This window comes from Natrix helvetica, assembly GCF_964273705.1.
Source record: "Natrix helvetica genome assembly, chromosome: 2".
Classification (NCBI taxonomy): Eukaryota; Metazoa; Chordata; class Lepidosauria; order Squamata; family Natricidae; genus Natrix; species Natrix helvetica.
This window is the reverse complement of record NC_138552.1, coordinates 16,911,971-16,931,757: the sequence shown is the minus strand read 5'-3', so window position 1 is coordinate 16,931,757 and position 19,787 is coordinate 16,911,971. Positions and strand designations below refer to the sequence as shown.

Below are 19,787 nucleotides of genomic sequence, written 5' to 3'. Positions count from 1 at the left end.
CATGGTTTTTTTTAAAGAAGTTAATGAAACTAATAGGAGCAAAGGAAACTTTTGATTGAAGTTGAACAATCTTTAAACATACTAAATATGCTTGCGGTTTTAACGACACACTAAAAACATGGTTACTTGTGTAGATTACAAAATGCGATTAAAGAAAATACTCCCCTTTCTTCCTTCAATGTTAAAGATTACTTTGAAATTTTGACAATCTTACTTCCTATTGTTTTCTGATTCAAAGAGGTCATTGCTATAAAATAATAGCAGGCCATGATTATTAAAGCTTACGATCTTTATATGGAGAGAACACCCTGAAATAATTTCTCATTCGTGAGATGAACAAAAATGGCTGTTTTTTAACATAATGATGCACTGATACACATTTGCTAGAAGGAAAACAAACATTTTTAAAACTCCTTTAAAAAAAAAAGTAGCGAAGGAGAAATGTTTCCTGGTTTGTAAAAATATGAGATTCTTTTAAAATGAGAAAAAATCTGAGATTAAAAAGAAAACCTAGGAAAATGGGTTACTCAGTGACATCAAGTACAGTGTATTAATAGAACATTGTCAGAGTGTGTTAAATCAGTTTGAAAGCCAAACCAACTTTATTCTCAGGTGGCATCTCATTTTTATGCAGAGGCTTTTGTTCCAAAAGTGACTCGGCTGACTTGAAAATCCCCCTAATGTTAACTATTTTTTTGCAAATGGAAAAATATTGGGATGCTCTGAGGCCTCAGGATGCTCTAGAACAGGTGTGTCAAACTCAATTTCACTGAGGCTGCATCAGGGTTGTGTTTGACCTCTGGGGGATGGGTGGGCGTCGCCAAGGTGGGCATGGCCAGTGTGACATCACTCTTGCTGGGGGGGGACACCCTATGGTGGCTCGACCAGTCTGCCAGCGAAAATGGGCTCCTGAGTTCCATTTCTGGCTGCGACAGCCTCCTGCAACCCTCTGTCAATAAAAATGGAACTGGCAGGGTGTGTGTGTGTCGACTTGTGGCCTTCTTGAGCTCCATTTTCACTGGCAGAGATACCACAGGTCGGTTCTTCCCTGTTTCCAGAGCAGCTACCAATTTGTCCACCATCACTGAGGAAAATGCATGTGACTGCATTATGCTTGCATAGAAAGAAATATCATAACATTATTTTTCTTCTAGATTATGAAATTGTGGTGAGATAGGTGGTCAATAAATCAAATAAATAAAACACTTTTTAAAAACAACAACAGTGGAACTTGTTATTACAACTTTATCCTTCCTTCCTTCCTTCCTTCCTTCCTTCCTTCCTTCCTTCCTTCCTTCCTTCCTTCCTTCCTTCCCTCCCCCCTCCCTTCCCTTCCCTCCTTTCTTTAGATTTGGCAGGAAATTATTAAACCATTTAACTGGGTATATTTCAACATAGCCTTGTTTTCTATTTCTCCCTCAACTTGAGTCATGTTTTTTACCCTTGGATTGTAACATTAATTTGGTAAATTTAGAACCTTCTTTTTGTGCAGGTAAGCCTCTCCTCATCAGATGGTCTTCTCTGATAGCTGATAGCTATGGAAACCACTGTAAATTGATCCATAATTGACTCATCCTACTGTATCATATAACAATGCACAGAAGGTTCAAAGCGAAAAATATTCAATGCAGGAAAATTGTCTAGTTTTAATTGACATTTCAAAATCTATAGTTTAAAATGTTGATGAGACTTCAATAAACAGATTAGTACGGAAGAGAAACAATGTCTGTTTGGAATAAAATAAATTATTTGTTATTCAAATGAGAGTCCCTTCATGGAGTGTTCTTTCCCCAAAAACATATGACACCAAGGATAAACACTACTTTTTAATAACAAGACATTTCCCCCCCCCCCCAATTCTTTCTATTATCATTACTCCTCCTTTATAACATAGACAATGAGGATACTGGCTCCTTGTTTTCTTGGCATCTCTATTCTTGAAGAACAGCAGCTGAAAACAATTGCAATTAGTTCTGATTATTTTCATTCGTTGTTTGTGTATTACTGGTGGATGTCTGTTGGATTTTTGCAATAATCTGATTTATAAGTTTTTGAGTCTGGGAAATAGGGCAGTGCAAAGCAAGCACTTGAAGTAGGTGGTTTGCAAAACCTGCCAACACAAATGAAGCATCTCTCTCCAAATAATTAAAACTTTTTTTTGTTTTGCAAGGCTCTTATGGTTACTTTGAAAGAAGTTAATGTTTGCCTTCACATGTCTGTGCATGCTTCGCTTTGTTGTTGCTGGTCCTCGTAGAAAAGCTGAAGGAGGTGTGGGCATGCATGATAAGTTCAAACAAGCCACACCGGGCAGTTGTACCAGCTGCAAGAAACACGGTTGGTTTAATAATGTAAAGGTTTGTGTTAATACATGTTGTAAACCACTTCCTTTAAATGCTCTATGCAACTTCATTGGTATAAGCGAAGTATATTTCTTCAAATTTTGTTTAAAGAATGTTCTGCCCCCTTTCTGTCATCTACAAATTGACATTCCTGTTTGGTTACAATTATCCATTCCTACTTTGCTATATTTTCTGCTTGATTCAAATGAGAAAAACTCACACAGGTGCATCTCCACTAGGTAAAAGTCAGAGATGGGATAATTACTTGCTCATTAGGTAATCTACAGCTTGTGAGGGGGTAAGTTCTACTCCACCTCTAATTTTTCTATATGTATGCACAAACAGATGATTCTTTACCTTTCAGTTATTTCAGAAGAAGCTGGGAAGCAACAGTTTAATAAACTTTCAAAATGCCACAGTTGGAGGAAGAGAAGAGAACTGGCTATCAGAAGTTGACACCCATGGGAAATATCCAATTAGATATTGAGTATGTTTCTGTAGCAGGAGTGTTGGCTGAAGTGGCTGAACAACTACATAAGATACTCAAGTTGGGAGAACGGTGGGAAGATGCAATTTATTTCACCACCAAGGTATGAAAATGTGTCTATGGGGATTCTCAGGCATCTGGGTCATGGTTGTCCTAAAGGTGCTTTTTCAAAAGGCAACTGGACTTCGACTGTCTTTCCTTGAAGATGTTTTGCTTCTCATCCAAGAAGCTTCGTTCTTCAGAACTGAAGAAGCTTCTTGGATGAGAAGTGAAATGTCTTCAAAGAAAAACAAAGGAAGTCCAGCTGCCTTTTGAAAAAAAAAAGCACTTTTGGGCTATGGAAGTATGGTATCTGTAGAGTTGAACAAGTAGAGAATCTGTGCCCAGTCTAAAAGCTGAAGCATCTCCAGCAAACCCACCAAGGCCAAGATGACAAGAGGTGCAAGGTGATGCCACCATGCAAATGCCACACCTGCCCACTTGCCTTCCAACGTTTGATACAAGTATTTTCATCATGACATCACAGATGTTTTGTCACTTGCTCTGTTTTGTCACCATCCATCCCTGACACTCTGAAAGACTGATATTCTGACAACAGAGGGAAAAGAAGAGAGATTTGAGTAAGAGAGGAGGAGAATGGTATAGATTTGGCTGGATAAAAGTATCATTACCGTCGACTCTTCACCCCCAGTGACCGTGGAAGAACGAAGTCTTCTAGAAGGGCCACTCTGCTGTTAAATAATAATAATTGTTATAGTTAAGGGATGAGCAATACGCTAATTTGAAATAATAGCATCTTGATAAACATTTTCATCTTCATTTTATAGCAGAGAACAGCAGAAAGATCTATCTATCTATCTATCTATCTATCTCTCTATCTATCTATCTATCTATCTATCATCTATCTATCTATCTATCTATCTATCTATCATCTATCTATCTATCTATCATCTATCTATCTATCTATCTATCTATCTATCTATCTATCTATCTATCTATCTATCTATTATCTATCTATCTATCTATCATCTATCTATCTATCAATCATCTATCTATCTATCTATCTATCTATCTATCTATCTATCTATCTATCATCTATCTATCTATCTATCTATCTATCTATCTATCTATCTATCTATCTATCTATCTATCATCTATCTATCTATCTATCTATCTATCTATCTATCTATCTATCTATCTATCTATCTATCTATCTCCTTTTAGCCACCTCATTCTATTGTCTATTTACACACTAGCCCTCACTAAATATGTAGAGACTGTAAATCACAGAATTCCATGCCACCATAGTGGATGGGTATGTGTATATATATAGCAGGCACCAGAAAAGAAAATGCAATGTGTCCATGATCATGAATTTTTTCTCCCCTGCAGAGGATACCAAGACAGTACCTACAACAGGAGTGTGAACAATTAAATGAAGCAAGTTGAATTTGGCCACAGCAAACGCAAAGATTTCGGTAGAATCAAGCTGAAAAAGAAGAAGCTGAGTGTGATGATTTTCCCAGAAAAAAATCATAATAGAACACAGAAGAACAAGGGGGGGGGGATCTTAGCTGCTAAAAGGAGAAAAATGCTGTGCAGGTTTTTTTAAAACAACTGTTCGATCACATACAGGAATCCCAGATTATAATAATGAAGAGTATATTCTTGCCCGTGAAATTTGCCCCAGATTAGTATGAAATTTGTATTCCCAGAAAAAAATCCTTGCAGAAACAAGAAAGTGTAACTGAACAAAGCATGTTGCAGTATAATTTTCATATGGATTACAGTGAGGGAAGACATATTGAGGACTACAGCAAAGCACCCAATCAAGAGATTCAAGCCAGAGACCTAATTAAGAATTACCCAAGACCTACGCGTAACAGAGAATTTTTCAAGTTTGCACAGAAAGAGGAATGCGTAAATGTTTCTTTCATTCCATATCTGATGTGAACCAGCCTTATCTTTTCTATCTAGGACAACATCTGCTCCACTTCAAATGTTGGACTGCAACATATATCAGCCCAATTAGCACTGAACCATAATAAACAGGTTCAATGGGATTGAGATTCAAATCATATTGAAGTGGCTTTCAGAATACTCTATTATTATTATTATTATTATTATTATTATTATTATTATTATTATTATTATTATTATTATTATTATTATTATTATTATTATTATTATTGATAATTTGTATAGTATTTTGTTTTGTATTTCTATTGTATCGGTGAACTCCAAAGTTACCCAAAGCATATAAAATATGTGTTTCAGGATAAAATATGTATAGCAATGACTATTTCTTGATGAAACACTTTCAAAAATACATACACTGAAATTTCGTTATCTTTTATTTTTTTAAGAAAATAACTAAAGTGGAAAAACTCTTTTTCAAGGGTGACATACACATTTTAAATACATCCCTAAATAAAAAGGAAACAGGACAGCCTGGATTTGAAAATGGATTGATGCAAAAATGATGACAGCGAGCTGCTCAATTGGGCTTATTTGTAGGAGAAGAGCAAGCAAGCTAGCAGGCAGAGTTAAACATGTCGTTAGCTAAGTGTCCTTAAATTGTCACAAATGATTCAAGTCCAACCTCTCTTAAATTCCATTGATCTTATCAGGCACCAATTTAGTACTGAACTTCAATTGACCAGATTCTTGTGTATAATTTTGAATAAAGCTTCTGCCCTCATCCCCACCCCGCTCTTCTCCTACCATTTCCAGATATGGTTCTTCGTAGTAAGCAAGAAGTTATTTTATTTTGTGTTTTCAAAATCAGCTTGATGGATAGGCATTTCCTAAAATAGGTCCACACTGCCATTATGTGACCTGGGGGTGGGGTGGGGAATTATCCCCCAAATAAAGTGTGGTGCCTCCAGTCCCAGGTGAAATAAAGCACAATTAATGGTGTTCATTTTAGAAGGAGAAAAGCAAAGGAAAATTCAAACGAATCAACCATTTAAAACAATTCTTTAAATCGCAAAAGATCCCAACTCCAGTATTGTGGAATTAGAGATGGGAAGCCCTGGAAAAGAAATGGGAAAATTGGGGGAAAACCCATCCCCTCCTCAAACAGGTTTGGGGGGGAAAACCCAGAAAAAAACAAATTTTCCCCAATTTTCCACTTTTATTCCAGGCCACTCTATGTGGAATACATAAGATTTTTTTTTAAAAAAATACTTTTTAGATGGTTGACAGGCTTCATAAAGTTTGACAGAAAAACTCTTTAGAATTGTTCTTTCTGCCTCTTTACAAATTCCCTTATCAATCTCCCCTTTCCTTATAAGCTCTCTTGAGACCATATCCTGAGTCCCCCCTATCTAGCAGACTCCTACATTTCTATCTTTGCAGAAATGACTAAAGGTAAAGGTTCCCCTAGCACATATGTGCTAGTCGTTCCTGACTCTAGGGGGCAGTGCTCATCTCCGTTTCAAAGCCAAAGAGCCAGCACTGTCCGAAGACATCTCTGTAGTCATGTGGCCGGCATGAGTAAACGGCGAAGGCACACGGAACATTGTTACCTTCCCACCAAAGGTGGTTCCTATTTTTCTACTTGTATTTTTACATGCTTTTGAACTGCTAGGTTGGCAAAAGCTGGGACAAGTAACGGGAGCTCACTCCGTTATGCGGCGCTAAGGATTCGAACCGCTGAACTGCCAACCTTTCGGATCAACAAGCTCAGCGTCTTAACCACTGAGTCCTGCGTCCCCTAGAAATGACTACAAACTACATTAAAATCACTAATCCAGAAATGCCTGGTTTTTAATTGAAACAGCCTTCATTCACAAACATAAACCCATGGCTGACCTTCTTTTCATTTGGAAGCTAAGCAGGAATGGCCCAGGTTTGCATTTGGGCCAGCCCATTTTTGACAACTTTTTAAAACTGGACTGGAAATATTATTGTATTATGGTGAAGATAAGTACATAGTAGCCACCAGGAGTGGGAGTTCAACTCAAGGGCAACAATTTTTTGCACACATGGAAATACGGCACATATACGGTTATTGTAAATCATCACCATCCCAATGGAAAAAAACACCAGTATTAAATTTCAAGGATGGCTGAGATCCTCTGAGTTCATATAGCGAAGTGATGATACTACCATCACAAAAAAGATTTCTCCAGCCAGTAGAAAGAATATTTTTGCTATGCATTTATTGAAGTTAACTAGTCTTTTGATCAACCTCTCTTTCCTAGAACTGGGAATTGATACACATAGCAAAAAAACAATAACCTTCCTATGCAGCTTAAAACATTTTAACACAAACACATTCCTGAAATTTGCTAAACAAACAAACAAAAACAACAGCCAAGAAATGTCTACTTACCAGTGATAAATGGGACTGTTCAGCAACAGCATCAGTTACACTACAAGATCGCAACCGTGCAGAGGGATCTCTTTGCTGGAATTTTAAAAAAAAGATTGTTTTATATACATTTGACTGTCATTTTCTCCTGGCATCCTATGTATGGTTACTTTAGCCTTCATTCAGCCACTTGCTAAGTTTACCTTTCTTCCAGCTAATAGGTTAATTTGCCCTTCTTTCGCTTGATTTGATTGACAGAAAACTCAATTTCCATTTCATAAACAAAACCTTGAATTCAATTTGAAATAGCAGAAATTTATACATTATTAATTTATATGTTATATAAATTAATATAGTATTTGGAAGGAGCCACAGTGGACAAGAAGATAATGAATAAATTTCCTTATTGGAAATTTAATTTTCTCAATTCTGAGCGGACTGTTGATAGCACAAAATAAATAAGGTGGAAAGCTATTCATGAGTAAAAGAAAAAAAAAGATTATTTCATGAACATTCACTGTCTCCCATCTTCAATGATTCCATTTATTATTTGAGGAGCAACTGGGAACAATCTTCAGTATTTCCTAAGGATGGTACAGAGAAATAACTTAAAATCTTATGAAGATTCTTGCAAGATTGGTGAGAAATATTTGCCTTTCAAGCATTTACAAAAAGTAACCTAAAATATGTGTTATATAGATCCCCAAGTAATTCACTGCTACCATACAACTGTATTAGAATAAGTTCATCGGAAGCCAGTTGTTGTTTTCTAAATGGACTCATCATAGGAATATCTATTTAAGCAAAACTTCACAGCCCTCAGACAACAAAATAATCTTTTACGGAATGTTTTCTCTGAGCTTAATATCTTTATTTGTTGAAGGTCTGGTTTGTTAGCCAGATAAGATGTGAAATTGATCTGTTGCCTAGAAGGTCTTAAATGAAAGATCTTTGTAGGAAAAAGGATTTTCTTAGGAGCCTTTGTGGAATACACAGATTTCCCCCCACCCCCACCCCATATCAATAGGATCACAATGCAACATTAACAAAATCAAAGTGGAGATTTAGGAACGTCAAATTTATTTTGATAGATTTCATTTGGAACATTTGTATTACTGGAAAACTAGATCATCGGTAAAAGTGGATTTGTTCTTAACTCTCCATTAGACCGAACTATTATAACTCTATAATCACAGCTGTCATTAGGAGCTTGGTTAAGATGGAAATACATTTCCATTTCATTATTCAAATTCAAGGATAAATTTGCTCTATTAAATGTTTATCATATAAAGAACAGAGACAAATTCCAATGTGGTTCAAATTAAGCAGTCTATTTATCTTCATCTTCATAAATCATTTGAATAGTGGCATGTTCATTATTTTTTAATTATAAGGAGCATTAATTTTACATAAAGAATTTACATCTGGAAAGTCTTAAAAACTTTGGTACTAGGATTTAAGAGAGGAAACTTAATGGAACTAAGAATGCTTAAGAATTCCTTTTAAAGACATTTCAACAAATCATAAAGAAATGGTTTTGAAACGGCTGGAATAAACTAATAATTTACTGGTTAGCAAAATTTTCCAAACATGCTGCATCATATTAATCTAAATCATTTTAGATTGAAATCATAAGCAGGTTTTGGTAGCAATGTCTAAAGTTTTTGATTAAAAGTTGATGAAATTGAGAAAATTTCACAAAATGTCTTTAAAGAGAATCCTGTAGTAAGACAGTTGTTTAAATTTCCTAAAGTACACAAAACAGAGCAAAACTGGAATACTTCCTAAAGTACACAAAATTAAGAAATGAATTCAACTTAGATTATTAATAGCTAGGTTGTTTTTTTTTTGCAAAATACTGGACAAGTAAAGCACAACATTGGCTCAATGTGTAATTCACAATGTGGAAATGGCATTGAAGAAAGAATTACCTCAACATTTTTTCTTAAAGAGATCCTCTAATAAAGAACAGGCTTGCTCATACATGGACACTGTGTAGTATTGGTATTAATACAAGTTTTCCTTATATATTTATGCCCATCAACTCAAATGTCACTTTGGGTAATGTTTTTAGTCTCCTCAACTGTATTTGTTTTAACATTTTATACTCCTTTTTAAATGTAATTTTTGTTCTTCATTATGGATTGCTTATTTTTGTTCTTTCATAATATTTAATTTGTTAGAGACATTTGTTTAAGAGTTTTTCCCCCCATTTTAGTTTTGAAAAAAAAATCCCACACTTTGGTTTCTTATTACAGTTACTTAAATGCTAAGAGGGCAAGGTGATGTGCTGTCCCGTTAAATGCATAAATGATAATTGGCTATAAAACAGTGGTGGATTACGACCAGTACGCCCCAGGAAAGGCTTACCGGTGCCTGCTGGGAGCCCCAGGTACTGTTCCGGTACGGTGTTGCAGAGGACCCACCCGCCCACCCTCGGTCCTTACCGGTATTTGAAGTTTTCGGGGCTTCCATGCAAAGGCACAAAGCACACGGCACCTGCGCGACTCTCCGCCAAGCAGCTGGAGCATCACGGAACGTCGCAGGCTGTAAGTACGCATGCGTGCGCTGTGCGCATTCATGTGGTGGGCACCCAGCCCCGTTGCACCGTACCGGTTGCACCGTGATCTGGAACCCACCACTGTTATAAAACCACTAATTAAAACTTTTTGCCTGTTGTTTATAATTAAAACAGTCTAGTGCAATTCTTACACTCATTGTCGATGTTCATCCCAGCCTATTAATGCAATTGCTGAGTTAAGAAAGCAGGCAAAATAACCTTTTGATGAATTAACATAATTATCCCAATACACAGGTGTTGGTATAAATTTTCCAGTTGTATGCCATATTTATATATGAAAATAAATTGTTAGAATTATGAACGAAGATAAATCCAGTTGTCCCAGGATAATAATTGCAGGATCCAATCTGGATGGGTCAGTCACCGAGAGGAGAGGTTTATCTAAAGAAGTTCCCTGGGGATGGAGAGGTTCAGCATAATGTGGAAATGGCACTGAAGAAAGAATTACCTCTACAGTTTTTGCTAAAGATTAGGCTCACTCATACATGGGCACTATTTAGTATTAATACATGTTTTCCTCATAGATTTATGCCCATCAACTCAGTATGAAAGCTCGGAAGACTAAACCTCTGGTCCCTGTGACTGACCGAGATTGGATTCTGTTAAAATTACTATATGAACATCTAAAATTAAATTTTTAAAAAAGGAAATAAAATCCTACCTGCCTGTTTGTTTATTTACTTATCTCAATGAAGTATTCAGAGAACTTCTACTTTGTTTGTCAAGTTCGCTGAAGTATTGAGTAAGAATAAAATCTCTTCCCATTGAAATCAGAATACACATTTAATAGCATAAATATTATTACTCAGTCTACGCAAAAGTAGGCTCACTGGATTTGGTTCAAAATTGCTTTGACTTATTTGCTCAATTCAGTGTTTCACAACCTTGACAGATTTAAGATGTGTGGACTTCAACTCCCATGATTGGCTGGGGAATTCTGGGAGTTGAAGACCATACATCTTAAAGTTATATAACTTAAAGTTGTTTAGAACAACAAAGATGATTAGGGGACTGGAGGCTAAAACATATAAAGAACAGTTGCATGAACTCGGTATGTCTAGTTTAACGAAAAGAAGGACATGGGGAGACATGATAGCAGTGTTCCAATATCTCAGGGACATTGCCACAAAGAAGAGGGAGTCAAGCTATTCTCCAAAGCACCTGAGAGTAAAACAAGAAGCAAGGGGTAGAAACTAATCAAGGAGAGAAGCTACTTAGAACAGAGGAGAAATTTCCTGACAGTTAGAACAATTAATCAGTGGAACAACTTGCCTTCAGAAGTTGTGAATGCTAGAACACTAGAAGTATTTAAGAAGATGTTGGATAACCATTTGTCTGAAGTGGTGTAGGGTTTCCTGTTTAGGCAGGGGTTTGGACTAGAAGATCTCCAAGATCCCTTCCAACTCTGTTATTCTATATTCTTTTTTCTAAGTTGCCAAGGTTGAGAAACACTGGCTTACTTAAATCACTGAATTCTGTGGAAACTGCCCTCAGGGTAAGTATGCTTTGCATCATAATCGTGGTGCACTGTAGAATGGTCCAATAATTTCAATGCAACTAAGAGGAACAAACATACACCCTTGTAGCCTGAAGCACCATGTCCACACACCATTACCAGTTGTGTTGACTCTGAGGTAAGTTCTACAAATCACAATGAGCATGTTAGCAGAGCAGTAAAAAGAAATGTTTGAGTCTCTTACAATCATAGAAGAGAGTTGTTCCCCATTTGAATCAGGAGTGATCTGAAGTCTTCTATTCAATTCCTCAGAGAATTCCTGAGGGCTGGTCCGAGAAACAGGGGAAGCAGGCGGAGGGGGCAAGGACAGGCTTAAGGAATCACTTGTGTTCGCTTCTTCAGAAATGGTTTCCCACGGCTGAGGAAAAAAAAGGTATCAACAATAAATACACCAATCTTCTCTACAATTTGCTTGGCTATCATCAATCTTCTATATATTAAAAAAAGGCTGTGTGTGTATGTATGTTCCAGCATAACTCTGCAACGCCTAGAGCTATTTCAACCAAACTTGGTACACAGATGACTTACTCTCTGGAGAAAAATACTATTGGGGTAAGACACCCCTAACACCCCTCGGGTGTGTGTGTGTTCTGTTAAGATACAGCCTGTTGTGCCGTACTGCCATACTGGCTTCTACTGTACAGCGCAATGGAGTTGCCATGGTAAAAGCTTCACAGTACACCACAAGTGGGATCCCTCTGGTAAGGGGGAACATCCAACATTAGAAATTACGTTTGGTCCAGACATTTCCCTCCTATAAATAAATACCCAGGAGACTTAGAACACAATTAACCTCTGACAATCAACATTGGCTCTCTATATACTATACTTTGAACATTATGTAAGACATTGTTTCTCAACCTTTGCAACCTTAAGATACAGTATATGGTCTTCAACTCCCAGAATTCCCCAGTCAGCATGCATGCTCACTCCCAGGGGAATTCTGGGAGTTGAAGTTAAAGTTGTAAAGTTTGAGCAACATGGGTACAGGGAGAAAAAAAATAAAGCTGGCAAGTAGAAAAAAGCAGGGTTCTTACAAAAGTTGAAAAGTTGTGGTCTTCCTTTCCATAACCGTAGCTAGGAATCAAGGAAACTATAAGAGTTTAATTTATTTATTTATTTGCACATGCGCGAAGAACAATTTACATTGAACAGGGCACGCATGCACAGCGCGAGGTTTGTGAACCGGTAGTAACACTGGCAGCAACCCACCCACCCCTGATTTCCCTACCCTACCTGTGGTACAAATTTATATTTGAAAACTACGAGTCCAAATTAAAGCCATTTTAAAGGGTCATTTTGGCTTAAGTCATGAGAAACCAGGGTGGTACAGAAAATTCAATAAGGAAATAAATAAACAAGTGAGTACATTCAGTTGGCCAAAACGATTAAAGGATCCGTTTCAAATCCTGCACGTACTTCAGGGACATCCACACTGTCCAGGGGCTCAGGGTCCAGATCCTCACTAATGTGTCTCCTTGATCGAAACCTTCGGTGGGCAGCCTCTTGGTTTATCTGCCTGATGTTATTGTCAGATTCAGAAGCCACATCCCTGAAATGTCAACAGTTGGTGAAAGAGACATGAGTCAGAGAAGGAAGAAAGACATCATTAGCTGAAATACTTCCAAGTTAGCACAAGTGCGCGCACGCACGCGCACACACACACACACACACACACACACACACACACACACTGAGCTATTAAAATGTCAGAGCCTCTCAAGTCTCTGCTGCATCAGATCCTTATTAATAATGTGAGACAAATGATAAATTACTTCTCAAAATCTCTGGCAAATCAAATGAAATAATGATCAGCTTGTCCTTCAAAGCTTGTTGTCTCAAGCTATTAGCTTGATTAAGGGCAAATTTCAATAATCAAAGCAGCAACCATTAAGAACGGGGTCCAATGTCCAAGCTGATGCAGAACACGGGTTGTCATGTATAATTTAAGTTCACCCTGTTGCCTTATTGATACAACTGTGTTTGTTGTGCATCCCCTTTAATTCAAGGGAAGATCCTCTCATGCTCTATGGCTTTTTTCCCCCCCTCTTTGATTTTTTGAAGAAAATTGAATGTTTTAACTTACTACATCATTAATAATAGTTCTGCATATGAAATAGAATGTCATGAATGATTTTTCTGGGAATTTCTCACTCTCCTCCAGGATTTACTGGGTAAGTGGATGGTTGGGTGGCAATAGGAAACAATGGAAAGTAAAAAATACAACCCTACAGTCACAAAGACATATTTGTGTACTGCGTGATCACAATTATTTCATATAAACAAAATTTGGACACAGTAAGTTTTATATCATATTGAACTTTCCCCAATTGAATAAATAAAAAAAAACATAATTTTGAAAATGATCCATAGATTACTGTCAGGCAACACGTTGTCTAAGCATACAATTCTCAGTTTGGTTCCTGGCATTCCCAATTAAAAGTTCACACAGAAAACTACATAAAACCAGTACTGGTATAAAACAGAGTAGATACAGCTCAAGAAAAGTTTATAATTCCTCTCTATTCTGTCTGGGTTTGACTGTACCAAGAATACTGTATCCAATTCTGGGCACTATAAGTTAGAGATGTTCTCAAAATAGAGGGTATGCAGAGGAGAGGAACCAAAATGATAGGGGTCTTTTGAAAAAGAAAACTTGGGATAAATGTTTGGTGGTGTTGAGTGTGCTTAGCCTGGAGAAGACTGTAAGGAGACATGGCAGTTGTCCTTAAGCTTCTGAAAGGCTATCATGTAGAAGGTGGGGTAGAATTGTTAAAATTTATTTCAGAAGACAGGAAAAAGAAACAGTGGATTTCAATTAGAAGGAAGGAATTTTGGTTGAATATCCAGGAAATTTTTTACTGACAACAGCTGTTTAGGACTTAAGAGATTGGTGGATTCTCTTTCTGGTAAATGGTATAGATGATAACCAAGGTCTCTTCCAACCCTCACATTTTATAATTCCAGAATTTCTAATGTGATACCTCATAAATATTTGTGACTATAATTCCCATTATACCAGCTAGTATAGTCAATGAGGAGGAATATTGGAAGCTGTAGGTAAAACGACAAATGGAGCACACTCTATTGAGGAAAGCTGGAACAGATCATATTGGGCTCAAGGGAAGAAAGGTATCCTTAAACAAAGTTGCATATTAAATTCTTTTCCATTAAATATATTCCATAGCACAATTCTTTTATTTGGTTTATTAACACTTCTATGCTTCAATTGGGGAGGAAAGCTATGGCAAATCTAAACAGCACACTAAAAAGCAAAGACATCACCCTGCCAACAAAAGTGTGTATAGTCAAGGCAATGGTTTTCCCAGTTGCAATGTATGGTTGTGAAAGTTGGACCATAAGGATGGCTGAGTGCCAAAGAATTGAGGCCTTTGAACTATGGTGCTGGAGAAGACTCCTGCGAGTCCCTTAGACTGCAAGGCGATCAAACAGGTCAGTCCTAGAGGAGATCAACCCTGACTGTTCTTTAGAAGGCCAGATCCTGAAGATGAAACTCAAGTACTTTTGGCCACCTAATGAGAAGGAAGGACTCCCTGGAGAAGAGCCTCATGCTGGGAATAATTGAGGGCAAAAGAAGAAGGGGATGACAGAGAATGAGGTGGCTGGATGGAATCAACGAAGCAGTAGGTGTGAGCTTAAATGGACTCCAGAGGACGGTAGAGGACAGGAAGGCCTGGAGAACCTTCGTCCATGGAGTCGTGATGGGTGGGACACGACTTCACAACTAACAACATGCTTCAATTGCTATCAATGCCACAATCTTGATTGTAATAAATCAATTTCCCCTGCGATACTGAACAGCACAACTATTTTAGTAATTTGGTAAGCAATATCCCATCTAGATTATTTCTACAATTGTACGTTATAGGGACCAATGAAGATCAAACAAAAATCAAATGGCATGATGAGTCAGACTCAAAGAATAAACACTTTTGCTGAAATATCTGTATCATTGTGGACAGAAGCAAACAAGCAAACCACTTGCTTGTAAAAAGACACACCCCACACCCTGACATATAAAATATATCCAGTCTCAGAAAGCAGGCATACCACATGGATAGAGAGTTAAACTTTATATGTGAAGAATTTGTGAGTTGGAGGCTAATGAGCTGGGTTTGCTTGCCTGCCTCATAATAATCATTTGCCCTTCCAAAAAAATTTCCAGAATTCCCTTTGATCCTGTCCATCCACTTCCTTCTAGTTCTTCAATCTCTACTTTTATTTATGAATATCAGCCTTTAGATGTTCAAAGAGCCCTGCTAAGGCATGCAAATCATGAATCGCTTGAGTATAAATCTCACGTCCAAAGAAAGGGTTGGTTAATAATCACTATTTCATCACTGTTTCAATCACCCAAAAGAGTCAGAAACTAGAGCTGGGCTGGTGAACCTATGGCGTGTGTGCCAAAGGTGGTACACAGAGCCCTCTCTGTGGGCACATGTGCCATCGCCCGCTGCTCTTCTGGTTTCTGCTGTGCGCAAGCCTGCCGGCCAGCTGGTCTTCACACTTGAACCTGAAGATCAGTTGGCCGGTGCACATGCACATGCCAGAAACTCAAAGATCAGGTGGCTGGAATGTGCATGCGCACCGGCCAGCTGGTCTTTGGGTTTCCAGCAATCTGGAATGCGTGCACGTTTCGGTTTGGGCGCTCAGTGTCAAAAGGTTTCGCCATCACTGACCCTGTTCCAGACTAGAGATTAAGCTCTCTCTGTCTCTGCCTCTGTGCAGTGGTACGTTGCTGTTACTACCGGTACACTGTTCGCGCACGTGCCTGACTTGCGCTGTGCACGCGTGCGCAATCCACTGCCCCTGCAACAACCAGCTGATTGTTGGGGCTCGCGCAGGCACCGCACACTGTTTGCGCACTTTGCTGTTTCCCATAAAAACAGCTATAAAGCACGGGCGGGTGGGCGGGCCAACTGAGCCACCGTGCCGGTATGCTCTCAGCTGCTCCCGGCCACTCCTGATACAGCTGTACCGCAGCAACCCACCTCTGTCTCTGTGTATGTGTGTACATATATTGGGCTGCTGCCACAGTGGAAATCCACAGCCCTTTTTTAAAGCATTAATTTTATTTTGAAATAAAATCAAAAGCACCCACAATGGTAAAAAAAGAATTTTTGTTCCTTTGTACAACCCTTAATTTCGGTAGAGTCTGAGCAACTGATGGAGCCGAGCATTTACTGGTTGGATGCCCTTCCTAATGCCTATGTGGAGTTCGCAGCAGATTTTTTTTGCTTTGTGCCCTAAGAGAAAAACATCTGCCTCTACCTAGGATTCAACTCTCAACCTTTCTAGTGGAAGGCAAGCTTCTTCACTAGTAGGCCCATGTCACTCACATCTAAAAACCCATCAATGGCACTAATATAGGAACAAGGGGAACTATTTTATTTCAGTTTATAGCAGTGAGGGCGAACCTTTTTTGGCTCGCGTGCCACAAGTGGGGGGAGCGCAGGGGGGTCGAGTGCGGGCGTGCTGCACCCATAATGCAATGCGCGACCCCCCCAGTGCGCATGCGCGCACAGCGCACGACCCCCCCATTTTTACATTTTTTTTTGCCCTCCCCAGGCTCCAGGGGCTTTATAGGAGCCTGGGGAGGGCGAAAAGAGCCTGCCCCGACTGCCCAGAGGCCCTCCGGAGGCTTCAGGGACTGTCCGGAGGCTTCCCTGAAGCATTCAGAGCGCTTAAAACCACCCTCCGAGCAAACCAGAAGTGACTTCCGGGTTGCTCGAAGGGTGGTTTTAAGTGCTCCGAAGGCATCAGGGAAGCCTCGGACGGTCCCTGAAGCCTTCGGAGCGCTTAAAACCACCTTCCGAGCAAACCGGAAGTGACTTCCGGGTTGCTCGGAGGGTCGTTTTAAGCGCTCCGAAGGCATCAGGGAAGCCTTGGACGGTCCCTGAAGCCTTCGGAGCGCTTAAAACCACCTTCCGAGCAAACCGGAAGTGACTTCTGGGTTGCTCAGAGGGTCGTTTTAAGCGCTCCAAAGGCTTCAGGGACGGTCCCTGAAGCCTCTGGGGGGGGCGGGGGAGCCTTTTTTCGCCCTCCCCAGGTTCCTATAAAGCCTCTGGAGCCTGGGGAAGGCGAAAAATAGCTTTTAAAAAGGTGAACTCAGCTGGCCAGCGCGCACATACGCGCTGGCCAGCTGACAGGGCAGCGCCTCGCGTGCCCTGACAAATGGCTCCACGTGCCACTTGTGGCACGCGTGCCATAGGTTGCCATCACGGGTCTATAGTTTACTGAAGCATTACATGCAGGATTCACAAAGCATACAGAGTGATTCATATAGTACAAGACCAAAAGATGGAAAAATAGTGTATCTTTCCCCTTGTGAAGAGAAGACAGACAGGACAACCTGGAAGGCCACAAAGCCACAATCTTTCCTACCATTCCAGTATGCAGGCCATGAAACAAACACAGGGGGAATTTCTTTGAATGCCAGGAATGACTTGTTACTAGTAAGAACAGTTGAACAGTAGAATCCATGAGCCAGAGAGGTCATGAGCTCCTTTCATTTATTTTATTTTATTCATCAAATTTATTTGCTGCCCATCTTGTGGATCAAAGTGACTCTGTGGCTTTTCAATAAATGTGCACAACCAAAGGTTACACATCCATTTACTGGAGATTTTACAAGTTGGAAACTTGTAGAAGTTGGCTCCTTCAAAATAATTCTATCAGCAAAACATGCGCAAATCATGAAGCTGAAACTTAATCAAGAAATGTATAGAATGTGAACAAAACCTTAAATACCTTTCTATAGAAGAAACTGAACATGTGGCACTGCATTATTTTCTTTAAAATGAGAATTTCTTCTAGCTGAATAAATGTGTACGTCATTAACGTCTTCTAGATTTTAGCAATCTCCTGTGTTCAGAAGTTTGCTGGAGAGGCGTTTACTCATAATGCTCTAAAAATGATTTACTGTAATACGGCTTTACGGTTCCCCGAATTGTTTACAACGGTCTCCACACAGGCATCTTGGGTTGTAAAGTTTAAAATCACAAAGAAGCATTAGAGAAGTGCCATTTAATGTGGCAATATTGCTAGCTATAATCAGGAGTCCCGTTAAAGAACTCTGTTGAGCATGCCAACTGAAAGTAAATGTCTACGCTCATCTGCCTTCCACTCCTTCCAACAGCAAAGGTAGTTCTCAACTTATAACTCTTTGTTTAGTGACCATTAAAAGTTAACATGGTACAGAACAAAACCCAACCTGCCCCTCTGAAGCTCCGTTTTGGCCAGCAACAAGCAGGACGAATGTTGCAGAGCCTCTGTCGTGGTACTGCAAGATTTGCAGTTTGGGGACTTGCTCCTAAGGGGGCACTTATCGCATAATTTATCACATAACCCGGGATTACCTATATCAATTAATCAATTTACAATTTGCAAGCTGTTTACAGATTCTAGGCAGCTTCCCCTGAATGACAGAGCATCAAGTATAAAATACAGAGCATTTCATGTATACTTTAACTCCAGACAGCAAGGCTAACACTGACAATTAAGGCAACTGTCATTCTAATTTGCCCCATCTTAGAGAAGTCTGCGCTCAATGAAAACTAAAACATAGCACACAAATGATGTGCCCAGATAATGCCTCTAAGTATTAGGACTGAAAGATGCACTGAGATTGTCAATGTGTCTGGCCGATATTAATGCTCAGGAAGGGAGGGAGGAACGGAGAATACTGGCCCATTGTTCTTTGCATGCCTTTCAGTGCTCTGTAGAACAATTATCTTTCCTATAAGAAATCTGACCCCAGTAACAGGATAATACATTTCCACACAGGGCATTCCGAATTTTATGACTGCTGAGTGCCATTTGCTTGGCTTTAGTTCTGGCCAAACAAATGTTGATCATAATTTATACCATTTGGCTGGGATTAGAATGGACAGAAGAAATGGAAATGTATAAAATAAGAAGCCTGTTACAGGTGGTCCTCGATTTACGACCAGAAGTGAGCCAAAAACCTCTGTTGCTAAGCGAAGCCTTTGTTAAATGAATTTTGCCCCCATTTTACAACCTTTTTTAAATCAAAGTTGTTAAGTGAATCATGACAGTTGATAAGTTACTAAAACGGTTGTTAAGGGAACCTGGCTTCCCTATTGACTTTGCTTGTCAGAAGGCTGCAAAAGGTGATTCCATGACCCCAGGACACTGCAACCATCATAAATATGAGTGAGTTGCCATATGCCTGAATTTTGATCACATGAGCATGGGGATGCTGCAAGAGTTGTAAGTGTGAAAAACTGTTACAAGTCACTTTTTCCCACTGTTATTGTAAGTTTGAATGGTGACTAAATGAACTGTTTTAAGTCAAGTTCTATCTGCACTTTACTGAGTTTGCATTACTTTATTATAAACTGCCTTGAAACCCGATGGACAGGACAAAAGACAGGATATCAACCCCAATTTGCCATAACCACATTAGTGCTGGGAATTCTTAGGAAGGAAAGACTTTTGAAAGAGGTCAGACATGCAGTGGGGTTTTAAGGTTTTGAAACAGGTAATTAAAGACATATCCAGAA

General features: G+C 39.1%; 1 protein-coding gene across 7 annotated transcripts in view; it reads right to left on the bottom strand.

Moving 5' to 3' along the window:
• Window positions 1-19,787, bottom strand: part of NEDD4L (NEDD4 like E3 ubiquitin protein ligase) — a 344,860-nt gene that overhangs the window by 58,062 nt on the left and 267,011 nt on the right. For 4 of the 7 annotated variants that reach the window (XM_081945708.1, XM_081945709.1, XM_081945714.1 and 1 more), the window contains 4 exons: window positions 12,661-12,793; window positions 11,426-11,599; window positions 7,166-7,240; window positions 3,498-3,557 (listed from right to left, as the gene is read on the bottom strand). In XM_081945708.1, the coding sequence (XP_081801834.1) occupies window positions 3,498-3,557; window positions 7,166-7,240; window positions 11,426-11,599; window positions 12,661-12,793 (442 nt within the window). The remainder of the gene's footprint in view (window positions 1-3,497; window positions 3,558-7,165; window positions 7,241-11,425; window positions 11,600-12,660; window positions 12,794-19,787) is intronic. The other 3 variants (XM_081945710.1, XM_081945712.1, XM_081945711.1) reach the window with 1 other exon arrangement.